This window comes from Cygnus olor, chromosome 10 (assembly GCF_009769625.2).
Source record: "Cygnus olor isolate bCygOlo1 chromosome 10, bCygOlo1.pri.v2, whole genome shotgun sequence".
Classification (NCBI taxonomy): Eukaryota; Metazoa; Chordata; class Aves; order Anseriformes; family Anatidae; genus Cygnus; species Cygnus olor.
Genome location: NC_049178.1, coordinates 20412853 through 20435623, shown reverse-complemented (window position 1 = coordinate 20435623; position 22771 = coordinate 20412853). Strand labels below are relative to the sequence as shown.

Genomic DNA, 22771 nt, shown 5'->3' with positions numbered 1-22771 from the left:
GGGAGGCAAGGGGGTGCCACCGCGAGGCTGTTGGTGGGCAGAGGCCCGGCACGGCTCGACGTGGTGCGTCGTGGGCTGAGAGAGGCCGCGCGGCCTGCTCTGAGAGCGGGGCCGCGTCCGGCCCTGTGCACAGGGGACTGTCTGCATGCATCAGTGTGCCGGCGATCGAATTCCGAGGAAATTGGGGAATTTTACTGTTTGGACGGTAAGACGACTAAGGCTCCCCGTGTTTGTGTTGCTCTGGTAGGAGCAAGGTCTCTCACCTCCCGTGAGGCACGGCGTGCCGTGACTGACTGATTTTAGCAGTTACCGGAGTATTTGGCATCTGGGCACAGCCCGGATCTCTGGTAGTCGCTGCAACAAAAACTGCTGTGCCTTTTAGCAGAAATAGGTTACGTAATGATTATTTTTTAACAAAAGGGTATCATCTGTAATCTATTACTACACTATGGACTGTGACTTTGAGGGGTGTATGGTGTGGCAGCCTCAATTCTGTTAGCCGTGTGAACAATGTGACTGTAAACCTCAAACACGCGGGCTGGAGTTGTTTTCTTCTTAGTCTCAGTGAGAAGGCTCACTGCAGGCTGCAGCAGCTGTCTGTACGCCTTCTGTATTCCCTGAGTGTGCTCTGATTTGCAATGAAAAACAAACATGTAATTAAGAATAGGATGTGGGATCTGATTTTTTTATTATTGTTATAGAGACCTCTTCAAATGGAATTTCAAGTATAATAGGATAAATTCATACCTGAAACCAAAAAAAATAAAAGATCAGTTATGAGCACTTGTTCATGTTCTAGAGCAGTGAGTTTGTAAGTGACCTGCATTATTAGATTCTGTGTAGTCCTTAAACGTGCTGCAGGATCTTTGTGGTTTTTTACATTAAACAATCCCGTTCAGAACGGGATGTAGTTGATACTCCAGGGTTCGTTCTCCATTGTTCCCCACCTTGATCTTTTCTGATGTTTTAATTCTCGTGTCCAGCTGAATAGGCTGCTGTGGGAAAGCAATTGTTAAAGAAAAAAAAAAATCTTCTAAGATCTTTGACTCCAGTAGTGTGGTTGTGAGCTGAAATCTGGAACTGCGGTTTGTGAAGATACGGATCTTATTTGGATCACTGAAAATCAGTAACTCCATTGAGGAGGATAGAATTTAAATCCCATTCTCCCCATCCCCAGAACTGAAATGAAAATGATGGTTTCAAGTGATTTTTGTAGGGAAAAAAAAAAAGTCCATGTTACAGAATTGCACAGAAAATGTTTGAGCTGTTCCGAATTTCAGGCGAGTGAATGCTTCCTGAAGCACTCCGTGAGGATCTGGTTTACCTGACAGTGCAGCTAAGGCATTGCTGACGTTAAGGAGGTGCAAGCTCATTGCTCCTTTTGTTGCTCTTGAGAATTCTACTTAATGACCAATTCCAGCGTTTCCAATGTATTTCCTTCTTGTGTTTCAAAACCTACTGTTACGATTCAGCATTCCTTTGGTCTACACGACATAAATATACAATAGTACAAATTTTATGGTAAATCTCCTTTACCTTACTAGAAAGAAAAATTAGTCTTTTGTTACCTCTATACCAGTAGAAAAAATAAGAGGCTCCCCAGGATGCTTACAAGTAAGAACAGCTTTGGAGCAGAGAGACATGGGAAGACATTTAGCTTTTTTGCTAAGGGGAAGAGAAAGTTCTGTGTGTTAAAGGGGGAGGCAGAAAGGTACCGCCGAGGTGCTGCGTGCTGAAACCTCGTCCTTGATCAGAGTCTTGCTGACAGTCAGCAGCAACTGTGGTCTCCAAAGGGAAACAGCTGAAAGAAAAACAGTGTAAGAGGTACGTGAAGGGAGAAAGGTTGGCAGGGAAAATGGGTAGCTGCAAAGTTAAATACAAATTCCAAGTCCTCTCATGAACTCTCATGAGATCTTGAGATCACCGAGACTGTGGGAGATTCACCCTTGAATGCTGGAAGGGTTTGGAGCAGGAGGAGACCGTGGAGAGGCGGGCTGCAGAGCAGATGGACGGGGGAGTGGGTGGATGAAAGCTCTCCAGTATTAAAAATCCCAATAGTTGGAAACAGCAGTAAAAGAAAAGATTAAAAGGACGACAGTTCGGGAGAAACACAAAACATTCACTTCTGCCTGACACTGCAAAGAGATCTTATCTGGAGTTTTTGGTAGCGGTGCTCTTTTTTACAGGGACACGGTGGCAGTATTTTACCAAGGGCTATGTGTAACAGCGTTTCATGTCTCCAGCTCAGGCACTCGGGTTTTCCTGAAGAAAGAAGTTCAATGTCAGCACATCCACCTTGCCCTTTGCTCTTGGGATTTCATGGCTGTGGGCACTGGGGCTGCAGCTCTTGTGCTGCCGGCAGAGTGAGCGTGGAAGGCAAATCCCCGCTGCGACAGAAATTTGTGTCTGTCGGAGCCCTTGGGTAGGATTCAGGTCCGTCACGTTGAGTTGCAGGATGGTGAGATGATTAGGGACATCTGCCCCCAAAATGTCCCGTTCCCATACTGGGTGTCTCTGCAGTGGAGGAGATGTTGCAGAAGCAGCCCCCAGCTGCTTATCGCACTTAATCTTGGGAATTTCTTTGCATGGTGGTTTGTCCTCAGTCTTGTTTTTGAGGTTGCCAGCACAAAGTGAAAGGAGTTGCCCGATTAGTTTTCCTTGGCAGAACTCAGAGGCCCCTTTTTATCATTTATGTCCAGGCTTGTCATAGGGCAAGTTTATGTACTTCTCACTGCATCTCAGATATGCTGACCTTTTTCTAGTTCCAGCACGTCTAGCACGTTTTCTACTGTTTATCAAAGAAATTGAGGATTACAGGGTGTAGCTGGGATTATTCAGATCTACCTGAGGTGAAACCAGTGGTCCAAACTGTTGGCCTTTTCTCTTTGTAACCTTCTTTTAGTAACAGTATGTGTTGAGGAGGTGGGGTTGGAGGGCAGAGCATAGCTTTCAAAAAGCATCAGTATATCTGCTCTGTAATCTATGACCATCTCCAGTATGAGCCTGGGTCCATAGGTGAAAATATCCCCTCAGTCCAAGAGGAGGTTCTGATTTAGGTGAGGAAATGCAAAATGCGTGTAGCTAGAGCACTGAATACCACACTTGACTGAGCTACTTACTCTTCAGGGGACAGAGAGATTTCATTACTGGGTGATCAAGTGGAAGTAACGCTGCAAAAGTTTAGTTGGGTATGAAATATCTACTCTTACTCATTTCTAAACTGTTAGCCAAATGAAAGATAACAATGGCTTTTTCCCATGCGGTTTTTAAAGCAGCCAGGCTCACTCTCTGCTTTGGAGCAAACTGGGGGTGTTTTTGGCTAGAGCAAATGGTAGATGCAAATACATTTTGAAGGCAATTAGGCAAACAGAGTATTTTTATTTTTGCTTACAATGAACTGCAAGCACAAAATTGTTAGGACAAGGTTGAAGGTTATTTGCTAAGATTATATGCCACATGTCATTAATCTCTTACCCACTATTTTATTTTTTCTTTTATTAGCAGAATTTTAAATTTCCAGGAGGACTGTACAGAGCTCCAAGGGGACAGATTACAAGGCTGAAAATACTTATCACTGGTGGCTGTATGTGCAGAATATGCAGCATTAACTAGGGGGTTCTGGCTGTTCAGCTGTTCTCAGGTAACCCGCAGCTCTCTGCCAGAGTCCCAGCTACAGCAGCTACCCTGGAACATTACAGATCAGCACATCCAGGAGAAGGGTATGACTGTCATAAAGCCGTTTCCTCTTGCTGTTCTTTAACAGCATCACTCTGTAATGATAACAAATGACATAGATCTGCCAAATAGGTCTGCAGGGAACAACAGGCACATAATTTCCCCAGTGGAAAGGAACGTATTAAACGTTGCTCTACTTCCTGTACCCCCAGCTGCTGGTGGTTGGTTGCTGATCAAAGTGGTGAGTTGCTCCTTCATCCTGCTCCACGGCCTCGTGTCCCTGCCAGCCGTTCCCTCTCTGAAGCTGCCGAAACTGCAGAACATACCCGGGTGAGACCGACCTGTCCAGACACACACAACGGGGCTCGGCGTGGTGTCTGCGCTGGCAGGGACCGGTTGGTCTGAGCGCGTCTGAAGGCGAGCAGATCTCAGAGCTGTGTGTGATGGAGGATGGGGAGCGGGTGGGGAGAGGGAGGCAGCGTAGGACCGTCCTCCGCCAGTTCAATGTAGGGCTCGGGTGGAGCGCCGAGGGGTTCGCGTGATCTTGTTACCGAGTATTTATGGCATAGCTGCACAAGTGCTGCAGGAAGGTGGTGGAGAAAGGGGCTTGCTCTGCAGCACCTGATACCTGTTCAGTAATTACTTTCTAAAGAGAACTTTATGATGTCACGCAAGTTGGAAGCCATAATTTTGCTGTCAACCTCATCCTCACTGTCTTTTCTCTGGAAAAAGTAGAGTGAACCTTCACTGCAAAAGAGATCTCAGTTTTAATTCATCATCACCGTTATAATAATAGAGGCAGTTTTAAGGTGAGAATAGCATATAGACAAGATGGTAATTATTGCTCTTAAGCTTTTCTGGAGGAGAAGGCAAGAGGAGAATTTCCATTAACATGAAAAATAAGTACAGGAGAAGGTGACAATAAATGTTTCCAGCATGCTACTTCTCCATGACCAAAAGACACCCACCTGATCCCAACATACAACTATCATGTGATTAAAAATTTGAGATCTCATGAACATACAAAATATTGTGTATAGCAGAAGTACTTGATTTAAATGCATAATTAATACCTTCACTCAGCTTTACATTGAAATGCAAGATCAACAAGGCATGTATCTGAGATGCATACTGGAGTTTTTGCACCAAAGCACTGTATTAGTAAACTATGCTGATAACTTGTCTCACTTTTAGACAGTTGGCTGTAGAGGAGGAAGAAGTTTGAAGCTATTTGAAATTTTTGGGGGAGCTCTATAATTGTCTTTTTTCTTTTTTCTTCCTTTTTTTCAATAAGTTAGTGAGTTAAAAAACTTCAACCCCAAGATCCAGGCACATCCATTATTTTAACAATTAACTTTTACTCACCACAAACCTATTTGGTACATAAAAACATTTAAAAGGTTGCACGCTGACAGTGATCATAAAGTGTAGAAAATTCTGTGCTTGCTGATTAAGTATCTAGTGTAACCATAACCATATGCTTCACCAGAAACCCACCCTGCTTGTGACTCGTGTGCAGTCCCTGCTGAGAACTTGAGTGGATTCAGAAAAGACAAAGTACAAAGCTTCTGTAGGTTCAACCGCAAATTATGCGTTTATATTATACCCAGTGCTTGCACACAAACACCACTGCTTTTGGAGGCTTTCCACTTTTAACGTACTAATTCAGTAAAATACTAAGAGTACTGGTTAATTTTAAGCCTGTAACAAATCCAATTCCATATTGGACCCAAACTCTTACTGTTTTGATAGTTTTAGCTATCTTAATTTCTGCTTTTGAAAGAACATTAATCCAGTTCACTTTTTTTTTTTATGTGTATGCCAGAATTCAACTGTTTTATTTCAGCTTGGTAGCAGTGAGTTGTTTTTTTTTTCTAACTGATCATGACAGCTAAATGTCAGCTTCGTTTGTGTCTTAGCTCAAAATACAAAGAGAAGAATATACAAAAAGGAAACTTTTTCTTTTCGCAGTGAATCTTTTGCTGTGTGCCTTATGCCAAACAGTTTTGATTCTGCATGTTACAGTCTAAAAGCCATACTGATATATATATATTTCTAATTAAATTAAATTATTTTCAATATTTTGCATCCGGTGCAGAGAAAACACTGATATTAAAAAAATGTGTAAAAAAAAAAAAAAAAAAAAATCCCTGCAACTTTGTTGAAATGTAATTCCATCAAGAGAAAACCACAATATTTTTATATAACATTTTGGATATATTTTATGTCAAAACATGTTCACCAGTCAAACTAGTGACATCTAAAACCAATACATTATTGTGACTTCTAAAATAAAAAATCAGAACAAAACTAAATTTATTATAGCTCCGTCTTCATTAAACACCATGTGTTGGTGGCTTAAGCACAACAAAACTCTAGTATTCTTCAAAAGTGTCTACTAAATATAATAAAAAGAATAAGAGAACAATTAACATTTAGTCTGTTACACTAAAAAAACTGGATGTACGTTTTCTATTGCCTGTTAGCTTTACCTAAGCCTTTTCAACAACTACAAAAAGAAAATGAAAATATAATTCATTGTTCAAAGTCAAAAACATTCAAATCAGTTGATACAACATTACAGTACAGTCGACTAACATCATTCAGGGTCTCCTTTTCTCGTGTTGAGTCCTCAGACCAATGTTACAAAACTAGTTCAATGCAGTTTCAAAACTGTATGTTAGCTTTGCAAGATACTGTACTCTACTGATGGCTTCAAAGGAATGGGGTTGTGCTACTTTTGCATCACAGGGTAACCCCAGCCTCTCGTTAATTTTATTCAGCACTGTAGTTAGAACAGCATTAAGTTTAGCACAATAACTAAAAAAAGGAGGAAAAAAAAACAAACTGGGAGCTAGGTGAAGCTGCCATTTGTGTCAAACAATTGCGATACGCTATACTAAAAAAATCTGAAATATCCACCTGTCCTCACCACTCTGCCACAAGCTAGCAAAGTCAAAAATACAAAAGTCTTCAACTTCTCGTTTTTGCAGAATAAAGCAAAAAAGTCTTTGTGCTCCTTACTACCAGAAGCAAAATATCCTCTGAGTTACCACATGTAATAGCTTCTGGATGTGTCGACTTGGGTTGGCTTGGTCTCTGCAGAACCATCCTTGTCCTTTTCACTGTCACCTTCCCAGAGATTAATAAGTGGAGGATAGAGCTCATTCAGCGGGATTGAAGAGGTCTTTTGCATATATTTTTTCAAGGAATGGTGGTAGTTTTTTCTCTTAAATCTTTTTGCAATGTAAACAGAAATGGAGGCAAGACTAATAACGGCAAACATTGATCCCATTACTGCTGCAAGAGCAGTGCTGGTTTCTTGATCTGAAATATCTAGCGCAAAAGCTGCATTTTTTGTTGTAACATTAACGCAGGACTTCTGTGTTTGTTGATGGATGTTTGACACAGTTAGGCACACTTCATAATCTGTAGATGGTTGTAAATGCGTGAGGTTATATTCGTGTACATCAACGGGGACCCGAGCAGTGTATGTAATGTGAGGGTTGTCAATCTTCATAGTAGCTGATGACCATTTTAAATTGGAAGTCATGACATTGGAGTTAACCTTCCAAGAAACTAAAATGGAATGCGATTCGGCTTGCTTGACATAGATTTTCAGAACCTGGGTACCATCCAGAAGCGTTCCGTTCACCCGGATAGTAGCGACCCTCGTGTCAGCTCCTTCTATGTTTTGAGCAACACAAGTGTACCTCCCCGAGTCTTCGATCTGAATGTTAGAGATTTCCAAGGTACCTTCGCTACTCAGCTTGTATTTGTCGGAGAGACTTTCAACAGTTACTTTATTTCCGAGAGGAGTGACCCAGTAAATTTCTGGCTCGGGTTCTGCCATGGCCCGACAATCTAAAAACACCGTCATGCCGATGTCCAAGTTTAAGTGATTTGGAAAGGTCTCATGAGAGATCATGGGAAGACATTGTTCGTTTGAATCCTGTATTAGCACCTCCTTCACCTGCTGTCCTCTGTACTCGGGAGGCATCGCGCAAAACATGGATAGAGGTTCCATGAAACGGATGTTGGTTTTGTTTGAGTTGATCCAGTGGATGACACAGTCACACCTGAGCGGGTTACTGTGGATACTGATCTCACGCAGGTTTGGGAGGGATTCCACTGTTTTTTGGTAGACGGCATTCAAGGCATTGTTGTTCAGCATCAGGCTCTCCAGGGCAGGAACGTTGCGAAATGCCAAACGATGTATGTAAGACAGCTTTGGGTTGTTGGTGGCTTCAAGCTTTGTAAGTTCAGGCAGGTTGTCCAGCGCGTACCTATCAACAGAAACGAGTTCTCCCATATTATTGATTCCAAGCTCTTTCAATCTGAGCATGTTTTTAAAATCACCTTCTTGAATTTTATGAATTGGGTTTTTGTTGAGATCCAGAAATTTTAGATTGGGAACCTTCTCAAGTGCCAGCTGAGGGACTTTTACCAATTTGTTGTCATAGAAGGAAAGGCTTTCAAGACTATCCAAGCCTACCAAGGCATTGCCAGGGATGTCTGTGAGATACATACCTGCCAAAACCAGACTCCTTAAATTGGAGAGTGGTTTAAAGTTCATATCTAGTATTCCAATCACTGGATTTTCTCCGATCATCAGAATCTCTAAGTTAGGAGTAGAATCAAACCAACGGCTGTCAATAACCTTTAATTTGTTGGAGTTGAGATGTAGTCTTAAAAGATTCTTCAGGCCAGAGAATGCATTTGCAGAAATGCTGCTGATCTGATTATGATTTATATATAATTCCTGAAGATTGCAAAGGTCTTGCAAGCAGTAGTCAGTCATCTCCGTTATCTGGTTTTCCTCCAGGTGCAATGTCGTTAGCTGAGTAAGATTTGAGAGCCCCACGTCTTTGATACTCGTGAAGTTATTTTGTGAAAAATCTAATTCTGTTAAATTAAACAACTGTTGGAGTTCATCTGTGGTCTTTGCGATATTGTTGCTTTGTAACAGAAGGACTTGAGTGTCACTGGAAAGATTGCTGGGGATTTTTGTTAAACGAAGGTCATTGCAGTCAACTGTTGTGGCTTCCCTGTACGTTGACTGTGGTGTAAACCATGGCCTGATTTCACATACACAAAGCTGTGGACATTCATTACTCTGTACGGAAGACTCAGTTAGTGAATTCATTAACAATTCTAGCACCAACTGGCAAACAGTTAAAAGCAATCTAATCTTAGCCATGCTGGTCAGCTAGTGAGTTCAGCTCTCCAGCCCCTTAAAATAACAAGAAATTGAGCGTGTAATTTGTTGTCAGGAAGAAAATGTAAAGCTTAAAATTTAGGGTGAAAGGCTTGGTCATCCAGAAGATGAAAGACAATTTTCTAAGATTAGAGAAGACAAGAAATGGTCTGAAGACTCTCAGCTGCTCCTCTGTGTTCCAGGATCTTCTGCAAATCGGTGCTTGAAGATGTTCCTGAAAACAGATAAGGATATACGTTATGCTCATCTCATATACACTTCATATATTCTTTGATTTCTTCATCCTTTAAAGAGAAGTATCTGAAGACAGTTTTAAGTAAATTAACATTAGATCTCTTAGGAAAATTTGTAGTTAGTAAAGTGTGTAGGTTTTGGAACTCTGATGGTTCTCAAGTGAATATAACAATACATGTAACCGTCTGAAAATGAAACTTTCAGATATCTTTCAGTTTTACTATGCAGTATTTGTTTGAACGGCTTGGGAAGTGCTAAGGGTCTAGGATATGGCTGTGGGTACGGGTAGGTCCCAAACGAGCGTTCAGAACGTGATCCCAGTTATAGTTCAGGCTGCCATCGCAATCCCAATGTCTTACGGGATAGGAAGATGTTGTTTTATAAGTTTCAAACCAAATGCATAAGAACTTTGCCAAAATTCATCAAAGTTAATCGAATCAGTTCCAGATAACAGTTTAGACTTAATCCAGCTAAGCACCAAACAGTAACACTAAATATAATTAAATGAATGTACTGCCCTTATTTTAGCTGCTCGTACTGCAATGTGTGTCATGTGTGGATTATTTACCCCAATTCCAATGCATTGTATAAACCACATGATTCGTATCTCTTTTAGCCTGAAGTTGCTCATCAAAGAGCATGTTTAAATTAACCCGATGGTGTCCAGTGTACATCAGAAAACCTGTTGTGAGTCCAAGCATGTATTCAAGGAGACGACTAAGCTCTTGATAAAATCCCTGTCATTCTTTGTGGAAAAAGTAAACTGCAAGAAACACTTTGTTGTATGCAAACCTGTCTCTTTCTTGGGCTGTAAAAAGCATGGATACAATTATGAGCTTTTCTTCTGTATGTGCAACGATGCAGTGCGATGTCTGCATTGTTAAATGCAACCACCGCTTAACTTCCAGCTCAGAAGCGTGCGTTGCTTTCGGTGATGCTGGATGAACCGTTTTTCTCCCCCTGGTGATCGTGGTGGTGGTTGAATTAAATACAAAGGATACCTGAGCAAGGCATGCAACAAATCTGAATAATGATTTATAAATCAGACCTCTCAAAATTTGAGGTGACGCTCTGTATCTCGTGCTATAGTGACTGCAGTTGATTGTTCCAGATGAGGTTTTGGCTTTTTTTTCCTTTTTTTTTTTGTAACTGAAATAATCAAATTGTGCTATATCTGAGAGTATGTAGAACGGTTGGACTAATAGTAGAAATAAAGAAATAGCTTTTATTAAAAATCAGAACCTAATCAAAGCAAACAAAAGACACTGCTATATAAAATAATAGAACTAAATACAACTTTTAAAAATAGTTCGTCATCTAGATAATGGTGACAGGCACGACATTTATAATACAATTTTATTCTAAAATCTGGTCAGCATATTAAGTAATGACACCATATTAATTTCAGATTATTATATACTATAAGCAGTACACACCAAAGAGCATTTTTCTGTTGGCATGCTGTTACTTGTTCTGTGGACGTAAGCTGGAGGAAGGGAAGCAGGAATGTTAGCTGGAAAGCATTTGACCCTGTTGAGTTAGTTATCAGACAGAAAATCTAAGATTTCAATGAGAGATGAGAAGACTACATTGGAGGGGGGGAAAGGCAAATGTAGAACGAGCGTTCCTTATCAAATAACTTCCAACCGATCCAAAAATTGAGTAAGACATTAACTGCATTTAAAAAATAATCCTATCAACACTGTAAAAGTAGGAATATCTATTATTACTGTAGAGCGATGAGGAAGCTGATGTAAACTGAGTCATTCTGGCTACAGTTACCCTGCAGCTACCACTCCAGGAGGTGATACTGCTCCAAACACGCGTTCCTTCAAAGCCTGTCCTATCGCTTTGTTGTAGGTAGATGAGCAGAAAGCAGCCCGTGCCTCCTAAAGCTCTAGTCCTACTGATGCGTTAGCGCTGATTTAACTCTGCTGTAGTTACAAGACTCATGTAATACTTTAAAAATGAAACTGCCCGAAAAAGATTTCAAAGCTGCTTTTAAGATGTGGGAACAGATCCACATTTAAAAAAAAATAAATTAATTCGAACCTTTCTTTGTTGAATATTTATATCCTCTTACTTGCACATTGCATTTATTGTTCCTCCGTGGTACGAAGGCATTTCTGGTTTCACTGAACAGACTTTTGGGGTTTTGATCACTGCAGACGTACGATTTTACAAGTTACCAGTGACATTTCTCTTCTCTAGTTATTTTCTACTGCCAGTGGATTTAATTCTCTTTAACTGGAAAACATTCTTTAGAAATGACCTGCACATTATTGTCTCCAATCTCCTCCAGCCCAGGGCAGCATGGATGAGGCTATAAATGAAAAGGCAGTGCAATCAAAAAGTAAATTCTGCTCAGCTCCACATGCCCCGGTCCCTTTTAATGCTGTGCTTTGTGGATGACGGTCAAGAGGCCGCAGCATAAGGGAAAAGCCACATCATGGACTTCTGCTGTACCTGCTGCTTGTGCTGTAAAGCCCCATCCATCGCTCTGGGAAACTAAAAATTCGGCACTAATCAGTGAAAAAGTGCACTACGAGTTTTAGATGTAACTAAATAGCAACGACTGCTTTTGTGCTGTGGCTTATATATGCTGTGTGTGACCGTCTTGACCCTCCCGTGTGCGAGAACAGCCGTCAGCTCGCTGCCGAGGGTGCTGGCAGCCGCCCCTTCGCCCCCCGAGGTCCCGGCTTCCAGGGCTCCGCGGCACAGCGGGTGCCTGGGGGTGCTCCTGTCTCACTGCAATGCCCGAGGGATCTAAGGAGCACGATGGCTTTGGCTGGGGGAGTATGGCTCGTGAATGTTAGGTTCCTCTCCGTTCCCAAGATCAGAATTATAATCACAACTTTCCAAATGAAAACTAGACACGATGCGTATGTAGGAAATCTCATTTATTTGGTGGGTGAGCTAGAGGACAACCGAGCTATGAAAACAAAGTCTCTGACGGTGTGTGGTTCAAAATAACCACTAAGGAATAATCACGAAGGCAAGGTGGATGGACCAGGCATGGCTCCTGGGAAAGCGTGAGTGTTCCCAACTCCCACTGAAATCAGCCTCGTTGATTTCCAAATCATCCACAGCTGCTCGCTGGGCTATCAGCTTGTTCATGTTTCTTGCAGACAGAAAAAGCGAGCATCATTCCTGCGCCTTCCTTCTTGGAAACGCAGTGGGGAGAATCCAAATACCAGTCTGTGCATAGCTTCCCTTTCTAGCTAGGTTCTGCGAACTGCTTAATATTGAGGATTTGTTTGGCCAAAGAAGTCATATTGGTAGGGAAATGGGGGGCATTGGTTCTGGAGCAGAAGGTCCTTCGTTTCAGATTTACTGCCTGGTGGGAAGAGGTGTGTGCTGGCAGCCCCCAGCCCTGCTGGTGGCTGCTAGAGGTTGTCCGGGTGTTCAGGAGATCCAAAAAATAGCAGGGTTCAGTCCACAGTGCAGTAAAGGGATACCATGGAGAAACACTCCTGAAAGAAACTGTTCACAAAAGTGTTCATAGTTAACTTCCCAGCTACAGAAATTGATGTTAAATATTTTTTCTTGGTTGCAGGAAGACAAAGCATTGTCACTTCCGTGGCAGCTGTATTAGTGGTCAATATTAAAAACTGCTGAAAAAAAGAAATATAGTTTGCAGGGGGATGGTTGGATGTCTGTCCTGAAACAGCAATACCGCCACAGAAGAACTTTACCCTCTTCATAGTCAAGTGGCTCATTCTTGCAGAGTTCCTTTTATATTGCGGGTAGCATCAGCACAGATCTTAGTTGGCAGCCATATATGCTAAACATGCTTGGGTAAAAGTCTAAGGGATCACATACGGGAAGAAAACTACCTCAGGCTAAGACAAGCAATTTATTTTGCGCTTGCTGTGAGCCAGAAGCACGTACTGATCCACAGCACCTCCCCGCTTCTCCACAGTGCCATTCTCGTGTGTTGAACCTAAGTAACGTAGGCAGCCTTTTGGAAACCCAGGTAGCCTTTTGGAAACCCGTCCGTTGTGCTGTTCTGTTAACGACCCGTGCAGCTGCCTTGTTTCCCCTCCTCGCTGCCAGTGAAGCTCCTACGTACGGGTACGTGCACCCACTAAGCGGTTATGCAGTAAGCCCAACACAGAACGTTGTCTGGAGCGCTGGGTTACCATCATCGGGTCTTACTCCAGTCAAGAGCGTCAGTGACCTTGTGTACACCCTACAGAAGGAGGCTGGACTTGGGGTTAATGGCGGGGACATTTACAGCTAACCTGCTGAAAGAGCTCCTCTCCCAAGAATCAAATTTACGAGTACAGTCCTGTCTATCTAGAAAAACATTGAGGAATCGTGTCTAAGAGCAAGCCTTTTATATTAAAGTTTTTAAAGTCTCAGATGTCATCAGGAAATGAGATACTTACAAGATGGAATTGTATAAAACACAGGAAAGTCAAGCTAGAATGGTGTAAGTCGGTTAAAAAAGTATACCAGAATCTGAAAATCGGAGTTTGTTATTAAAAGCAGAGACATAAACAAGGGATTATAGAACATGTAATAATGGTTTGAAAGCTTCAAAACACATCTTCAGGGATTTGTAATATTTAAGGTTTTGTTGTGTTATTTTTTTTTCCTGCAAGTAATGCCTTGCTTTTAAAATTGTATCTTTCTCTTTTTTGTCTGTTCACACATTCCATCAAAATAAAGTCAGTGTTTAATTTTAGGGAAAGCTCTGGGGAAGCAGGGAAAGCTCTGATGAGAAAGCGGTTTGCTGTATTTCAGCAGACAACCTCAGCATGCTTTATCTGTGCTCTTTTGAAAAATACTAGTCATCTCCAAAGAAGAAATGCAAAGAGCATCCTCTTCATAATACTTGCACTGCAGAAACAACATATTAAATCTGACATCTTTAAAATTTGTAATTTATTGTGGGCTTATTTTTAAGACTTGCATATGATACAATGTTTATCATTAAAATATTGAAGTAAATTTGTAGGAGAGAGAGATTCTTTTCATTCATATACTGATCCTGAGTACAGGGAGACGGATACGTTGCAGAGAGTACAGTTACTGTATTCTGATGGCCCATCAAATCAGCCATGGAATTGCAACCCTGCTCCTGTCATCTGTGTGAAAACCTCTTGCAAATTACCACTAATAAGTCACATTAGAAACACCAGAAATAATAAGTGCTTCCAAACAATGGGTTGTCAAATTGTATAGTCTGTTTGTTTGTTCTTCAGGAAAGAGAAACTCATAGAAGCATTTAAAAGCCTTGAAAAGCAAGATATGTTTGTTCAGTAGTAATATTCTTGCACCGGAAACTCAACTTGCTATCTAATTTCTTGCTATGTTTATCTTCATAGGAAAATAGATAAATCTTGAGAAAATGTAGGCTGTTCTTTTATTGCCCGTGCCTCTAGTTTTCATCTCCTCCCACACAGGGTCTGCTCGTATTCAATACGAAGGCAGTAGTAAAGCTTTTATTTCATTCACTGGAGAAGAACCATGTCCCTGGTTATCAGCCTCGTTCTACGTATTTACCAGATCAAATTATTTCAGCAGATTGGCTTTCCTGACTACCAACCACATAATTTCCACTGCTGGGTTAAAAGCCAACACCACGAGACTTTCCTTGTTGCTCTTTGCACTGCAAAGCCAAGTACCCGGAGCGACCGAAGGAGCAAGGAGCCTGCCCCAATCCTGCCCTCACCCTGAGAGGTGCTGAGCGGTTGGGGTGGCTTCACAGAGATGGCAAATCTCTCTGCTACCCGTGAGCGCACCTGAACGTTTACTTGCCAACAGAGCTCAAAGATACCAGGCTTGATGAGGGACAAAGCGCTATGGAGATTTGTTCATTTCCAACTGCACTTGCTGTAATGTATTCATATCCCTCTGTATATTTTAAATGCTAGGGAGAATTTAAACCTAATTGGTTTTAGGTTGTAGAGTGTCAAAAATTTACGGAGCATAACTAATTTTGGAAGACCTGTTCCAACTATTTTTTGCGTTTAGTGTTTCTGCTGGCTAAAGAATGAAAGAAGACAAATATTAGAGAAATATGACTGAGTCTTCTAATTAAGGAACAGAAAAGGGCAGAATTCGGTCTTGGCACGCTCCAAATCTCCGATCCGAGTGGAAGGATCCGAACGGCTTGTTACTCGTGGGGCTACCTACCTGCTTCCCGGGTACTGGGGCATCTCGGGTACTAGGAGGCAGGGACTATCAAAGCCAGTACAGTCCAAATCAAAATTTCAACAACCAAAACCAACAACCACCAAAACAAACCCCAATTAGCTCTAAAAGAAGAACAGGGGAATTAAGAGATGGGGCCGGGTTTTGGAGTAGAATTTCTGGTTTGTTTTTTTGACTACTCTGAGAGGCGAGGCAGCTTTGCTAGTGAAGTGTTAATAATGATAAAATAAGGAGCACATAAGAAATATTTTTAATCACGAGAAATATGGATGCCAGAACTCCACGGTATTTTCACCAAGCAACAGAAAATCCTCTTCCCCTCTTTTTGTTGACTGGCTTTCTGGCAGCGTGATTACTTTACTTCCTACCCAGTTCTAGATCAAACTCCAGCTTTATGAGTCATTTGGGAACCCCGCAGACGGGAAGACCCCAGCCTGTAAGCAGTTGTTACTACAGTACGTGATGCCAGAAAACATTTTGCTAGAAATGGGAGTCGATAAATAAAATCTGAATTGCATCAGTATCTAAGTACGTATTTTTAAAACTAACATATAACAGCGCTGGCTGTAGGAAATGCATAAGACTTATTATGAAAACTGTATGTATGTGTGCATGCGTGTGTGTACAGAATAACCAAGCCATATACAGTCCTGCATCCTCAAGCAAGAAAAAACAAGAGAGTCAGTTCCTTTTGCTGGTCCTTGTTGCTACTTTGGTAATTCTGTTTCCCGTGGCTGCACTATGTATTTAGTTTTCAATTATAAGTGATTAAGTATTAATCTATATTTTATTATTAGTCTACATCTATATCTACTCATATTATACGTGTAGTGTGCTTAACAGACATCAGCCCCTAGAATAAAATAGACTTCTATTGATTTTTTCCAGGAGTTATGTGCTTGCAAGATCAAATTCTTTACTTCTGAGCTATATTTACATATAATTGCTAATAAAACCATCTATCAAATTGCCTGATACGGAGACCCCTTATTGTTCACTCAAGACTGAGAACAGACCAGTAACAACATAACTAGATTTATCATGGGAGGTGCTGAGAGATCTAACATAGAGGCTGTTAGCACCAAGACAAAGGTTTGGAACTCAACCAAGTTGAGATGGGATAGAAGTAATTCCATTAAGTGCTCATAGATTTGTTTTGGTAGTAGTCTGAGGTAAGATTTTACTCTCATCTATGAAAAAAGTTATTTTCTCTCCAGTCAGACAGCCGTATTAAATGACCCTCTCCTGCCACTGCCAGCAACCCTTGCTGCGCTTTTCAGTGGGTTTCTACATCAAGTTTTCTCATTTTTCTGAGGGCCTCCTACTTCCTCCGTTCACGACTGATAACATCAGTTATGCTGTAGTGAGAAAATACACATTTTACGGGGCATGCGTTTTCCATCATTATTTCATTCCACAAGTGTTAAAAAAAGTATTGCTTGAAGCGTAGAGCAGGTCATCGACCACGCCATCGGAAAGCCACGTCTCAGTCAACCGAGACTGGACAAAATGTTAATAGCCTGTATTTAGCTATTTCTTTTGTTCTGAACTATCACCTACGTTTTGAGACTTTGTTTTATGCAGAGATCAGATCATGATTCTTGCTTTGAGGAGTTCACGAGATGGATATATATGAATAATATATTTGTATGTTTAAGAATAGACCTATAAATTGTTCCGTTAGCTTTAGTCCTCAGTCTTGTCATTGCCAAGTCAGCAGTTCTTCCACAGATGGGTTTATTTCATAACTGCCTGCAAAACTGCTGCACGTTGCAGAAAACAGGAGAAGTTACTTCTCTCAAAAGTTTAAGTTATCGAACCTTTATAGATAAATCTTAACCTAATTAAGGCGATTTATCCAGATGCAGTAATGTTTAATTTTTATATACTGGACTTTTTTCACTTTGAAGGTACAAAAAGTGAAAGGAAAACATACTTGCCAACTAATTTATAAAGAACATCCATCTGTTTTTGCTCAGTGCCTCATACTACGGTGAATTAATTGTGAAGACCTGCTCCGAAGGTCTTTTTTCTTTTCCAGCTACTTCGCTTAACTGTTGTTCATCTATAAGGTAATAGAAGTTATTTTTGTAATGCATTTACAATTCACTGCAGTGTCTATTGTGAGTGGTGGATCTCTGTAACTGTCAATATTTACTCTATTTCTGTTAGAGTGATGGATCATTTGTAATTTAAAAATTTAGCAAGGCCAATCAGTAGCTCATCTGCATCCCAGTAATTATATGCAGCACATTAGCAAGGTATGCATTTGCTAGGTATTTTTGGACTTGTTTAATCAAATAAATGAAATGATGCATGAAAAAAGAGAATATGCAGAATTCATTATAACAATGACAAACATCTCTACATTACAAAAAAGACAATCCGAGCTCTGATTTTTTTTTTTTTTTAACTGCTAGTCTACCAAATTTTGGACAAACTCAGTAATTGTCCCAAATGACATTTGCTTATCAGTAGTTACTTCATCTTTGATTCTTCGCCATGTTGTGGACCAATCCGTGAAAAATACAGGAAAACAGAGCTTTGTCCAGAAGGACCAGGCCATAAGCAAGTGTAAGAGTCGTGGCTGCCCGGGGGTGTTCTGGACCCGCCGCTACGCTGTGCGGCGCGAGCTGTGCTGCGCGAGCTGTGCTGCTTCGGTCGCCAGTTCGCACGGAGTTCCGTGGGAAGCTAGTTGTACGTAACGATAGACTCCTAAGATTGTATTCTGCTAATGACTTTCAAGCTACGTTGACTGCGCAAAAGTAGTTATAAAAAGAGACTTGGAGGAGCGTACAATGTGGGTGCTCAAGGCCAGGCTGGATGGGGCTTTGATCAAACCAGTTTAGTGGAAGTGTCCCTGCCCAGGGCAGGGGGTTGGAAGTAGGTGGTCTTTAAGGTCCCTTCCATCCCAAACCCTTCTGTGATTCCGTTCTACATCCTGAACTCCAGAAACAGAAGAGGAACGTTTGCCTTGAAGTGGAGCAGGCGGTCTCCGAAGGGGGACGTACAGGGGCACTGCCTGGGCCCCTTTGGGACCTCCTGCCGGTGGTCACTGGTGGGCAGATCCTGCCCAAGTCTCTCTGCTGGGGCATCACGGGGCGAGGAGCCCAACCTGCCCTGCCAGGGCTTTGCTCCCTTGGGGCAGGAAAGGCCCTCCCCATGCAACTGCCTGCGCCCACCCCTCGCCCCACGGGACACGGCAGGACGTGGTGAGGGCTGTCCCCACCGCGGGACCGAGCCAAGCACTGCATCGGCCAGAAGCACGCGCTGCCCTTTGCCTCGAGGGAGGCTTGGCTGCCAAAAAAAAAAAGGCTGGGATTCCTGCCCTAATCACAGTCAACAGGTGCAGAAATGCTGCAGTCACCAGAGTTTAAGTTAAATACCTGGAAATGAGATGCTGACAGTCTCTGAAATTCCTAAATAAAACATGTAAGTACTCTTTGCCTCCAGTATCAAATGGGCCACTTCAGTTTGTGAAGTGGCCAGGGAAAATCCTGTCCTGCAGTACTACAAAGGACTCGAGGTCAACACTTTGTGACAATTATGTAGCAAGATCATCCTGCCAAAGAAAAGCAGAGCTGTTTCTGTTTCTCTGTGGTACTTAGAGAACTTTCGTGCATTCTCGGTACAGCACCCTTTTAAGTATTTCAAAATTTATTTACATGTGCTTTGCCTTGTCTCTGCGCAATAATCATAGTAAAAATAAACAAAACCCAAACAAATCAGGTATCTACCCCATCTTGCGTACTTGATCTTTAGAAACTGTACGCCAAGTAGAAATTATTCCCATTGTTTTGGGAATTCAGTCAACTGGAAGGTCAAGAAAAGGCTGGCTTATATCACCAAATTAATATCTTCTGACTTAGAAGGTGAAGTTACAAGAACATTTAACCTTTTGCAGTACAATTTAGGAGCAGACACTAATTCTCTTCCTGTTGATGCTAAAGACTTCTGCTGTCTTTAAGAGGAAGAGAATTAGGCCAACACAAAATAGGCCAATCCAGTATTTTTCTTCAGTGCCACATGGATAAAAATGAAAGATGACATCCAAATTGGAAAACAAAATTTAAATAAAGTTGCAGGGTTTTAAGGAGCAATGAATAAGAGGATGTAGTTGGGAGGAACTTTCATCTAGGTGCCTCCTAGAACTGTCTGGAGGCATGTCCTGTTACTGGCCTCATGAAGTCCATTAGTGGAGGGCTTAAATATTCTCAGCTGCAAGAAAAGAAACTAGGAAATCAGGCTAATTCAAGTGCATGCTCAGCAGGCTGTTTCCTATCAAAGTAGCCCTCTGCTCTCTCTTCTCAGAGTTTAAGCACTCGCTCTTAGGGAAGCAAGATTAGTTACTGGTTTGATCACATACTGACAAAAGCCGTTTCTAAGCCAGCCTCGTGTTTTCCTTTACTCTCACCCATCTCCTTCACCTAACAAGGTACGTGTTAGCTGTAGGCGAAGATGAGAACGGGAACATTGTTCCACCAGGCGGCTGGCACCCACCTGGGCCCGCTGCTCCCCAGGAGGGACCCGCTGGAGCCCACCACCGGCTTCTGTCCAGCCCTTGCTATGCTACAGGTTGGTTGTAGGAGAAACGTACCTTTTGTCTGCCACAGCACTTAAGGCCTGACCCCACTAATTGCCTAACCTCCTCCTGCAGGACGGCATTCCCAGCTGGGCAAAGAGGAGAATTCGCTGTCGTCAGCCCGAAACGTGGGCTCACCACGAGCTGTGAGATAAGGGGCGAATGGATTTACGCGCTTCCAAAAACTTTATGTAGGTTTCCTTTGGTTCTATGTCTACAAAATGTCTGCCAGAAAAAAATCTTGAGCTTGGAGGGATGAAGTATCACACGTGTATTGTTCGTGTAGCTATGGTAACCTACAAATGCCACCAGTGTTTCCATTTCATACACAAATGAGGGGACAGCTGTGGAGACCACATGTCTGCCAATGGAATAATATATGTGAACTAGGATGGCTTGGCCAGAAAATTACAACTCATTTATATTAATCAGGGCTCCAAAGAACAGTCATCTCTGTAGATATAAAGTCCACAGGAAAAGCGTGATTTTTATTTCTGAAAGTGTTGGGCTCTCCAGTGAACATTTCCATCATCTTGCTACTTTGCTAGTTTACAGAAGGGCACTGGTTGTTAACAGCATTTTCATCTTTATTGTTTTTAAATGGCACTTAACTTTTTTCTTTGGTTTGGTCTTTTTCTGCTGCCTGATCTTAGCCTGGGCCCGACACAAAGCCCAGCCGGGGTCCAGGCTTCACCTGGGAAAGCAGCAGTGCCAAAACAGACAGGTATAACCTGGCTCAAAGCTCTAACCTGCCCACCGAAGTGAAAAACCCTTTCTTTACTCATTGATACCTTTAACAGAAATAAAAGCTCCATAACAATTCGTATAGGATATTTTTTTTTTTAATTCAAAAATGCTTGTTTAAATTAACCTGGAATTGATATCACCCCTAACATCAAGGCCACCATCAACTACAAGAGAAATTCAGTGGACTCAACACCACAAACAAACTGCATTTTCGGCAGCTCCCGACCCCGGCGAGCTGCAGTACCCGCGCTGCTTGGCGGGGCCGTGATTCACTCAAGGTGCTTCCAGCATCCCTACCAAAACCAAGCGCTCCCTCCTAGCTGCCGGCTGCCTTGGCGGCAGCAGCCTGCTGGCAGACGGATGCAGCAGGAATACGGCACGCCGATTAGCAAAAGTTTTCCTTGGCTTCTGCAGGGCTGCGATACCGGGGCGAAGTCGAACAAAGGCTGCAGCATCACCTCCCTCGCGTGCCGCCCAGAAGCGGCGTCGCACGTCTCGGGGGCAGCCAGCATCCGTCCCCAGCGTCTCGTCAGGTGCCCGGGCACCTGGTTATTAATTGCGGCAGGGCGAGGAAGGCTTTGCTGGGTGAATATTTACGTGGCCACCTTTTCCCCGAGCCGGGGCCGAGGCACCTCTGGCACCCGGGGCCCCGCTGCGCAGACCCGAGCCGAACTTTCTTGCTGCCAAGTTTGGGTGCTCCCAGCAGGAACACAGCCCCGTTAATTAAAAAATAACGGTGAGAATTTCATAGTTAAAAGGCTAAAGGCTCGTTAGCGCTATGAGCTATGGGAGCTGATAGAAATACCGGTTTTCTCCCATAACCGGCGACGGTTTTGGGGTCTGCCCGAGGCTGCCGGGACACCCGGGGGCCGGGCGCGCCCCGGCGGCTCAGGACCAGGTGCGCAGCGCCGCAGGGACGAGCGGCCCCGGAGGAGCCCGGCCTGGGGAGGGCGGCCCCGCTCACACTGCGCCTTTATGCCGGGCTCTGAGGGGCTATTGTTGCACCCGAGCCTCCTCGCCTTTTCAACCCCCCTGCGGCTGAATGGGCGAGGCGAGACATCTGCCGGGATACGCTCCCATTCGCATGCAAATCAGCGGGGGGAAAAAAAAAATAAAAAATAGGAAAAAAAAATAGGAAAAAAAAAAACTTTGCCCCGCGGGGATGCGCCGGGAGCGCGGCGGCCCCGTACGGGGCCGCCGCGCTCCCGGCGCATCCCCGCGGGGGTCGCAGCGCTCCCGGTGCATCCCCGCGTCCCCCCTTCCACCCCTCCGTCCGTCCCCTCCCGGTGCCGCACCGGCACTTACCGGCGGCCGGCGTGGCGCTGCCCGCGCAGCCGCTCCATGCAGCGGCGGGGGAAGCGGCCGAGGGCTGCAGGAGGAGGAGGCGGCGCTGCCGCCGGTGAGCGGGGACCCCCCGAAGCCGCCCGCTGCCCGCCGCCGCCGCCCGCACTGTGCCGCCGCCGCCGGCGCGCACCTGGGTAGGGGCCGGCGGTCACATGACGCGCTGCGCCACCATTGGCTGAGCAGCCTGAGAGGGGCGGGGCGATGCTTGGGCACGCCCGCTTTGCCGTTCAACCACGCCCCTCTCTGCTCACAGCCACGCCCTTCTTCCTCACGGCCACGCCCCCCTCCCTCCCAGACACGCCCCCACTCTTCCAGCCACGCCCCCCTCTGTTCAGATCCCGCCCCCCCCGTGTTCGGGCCCCGTCCCTTTCTGTGCTCGCCCTCCCTGAGGGGGGGCTGAGGGGAGGCCGCACCCGGGCACCCCGCTGGGGCTGGGGGGGGGACAGGGGCCCCTCGGGGCGCCTCCAGCCTCAGCGGGGCCCTGACCCCGTCTGTACGGGCCTGTAGGACAGGACGCTGAAATGGGAAGGGGCCTTCAGGGGCCATAGCCTCCCCCTGCCCGGCCACCTCAGGGAGAACTGACCGTTAAAGCGCCGTGTTAGGGGCGTTGTCCGAGTGCCCCTAGAACACCGTCACACACATCGGGTATCGGCTGCCTCGCTACGAAGCCTGCTCTACCCTCCAGTAAAGAAATTTTGCCCGATGTCCAGCCTGAGCCTCCCCCCGTGCAGCTTTGTGCCCTTCCCCACCTGTCCTGGCCGGCTCCTGCCCCTGTTCCCCCTCCTCAGGAGGTGCGGGGGCGAGGGGCT

The 22771-nt window shown here is 44.1% G+C and overlaps 1 protein-coding gene across 1 annotated transcript; it reads right to left on the bottom strand.

Annotated features, from left to right (window-relative positions):
• Positions 1-3319: 3319 nt before the first annotated feature.
• On the bottom strand, positions 3320-22135 carry LRRN1 (leucine rich repeat neuronal 1). The gene is made up of 2 exons (XM_040568606.1): positions 21924-22135; positions 3320-9107 (listed from the first exon to the last, which is right to left on the bottom strand). The coding sequence occupies exon 2, from the start codon at positions 8873-8875 to the stop codon at positions 6725-6727; it is 2151 nt and encodes a 716-aa protein (XP_040424540.1). The 5' UTR covers positions 8876-9107; positions 21924-22135; the 3' UTR covers positions 3320-6724.
• Positions 22136-22771: the final 636 nt, after the last annotated feature.

Coding starts and splice junctions, on each gene's coding strand:
- LRRN1 (XM_040568606.1), bottom strand. CDS start 8,875: ATGGCTAAGATTAGATTGCTTTTAACTGTTTGCCAGTTGGTGCTAGAA.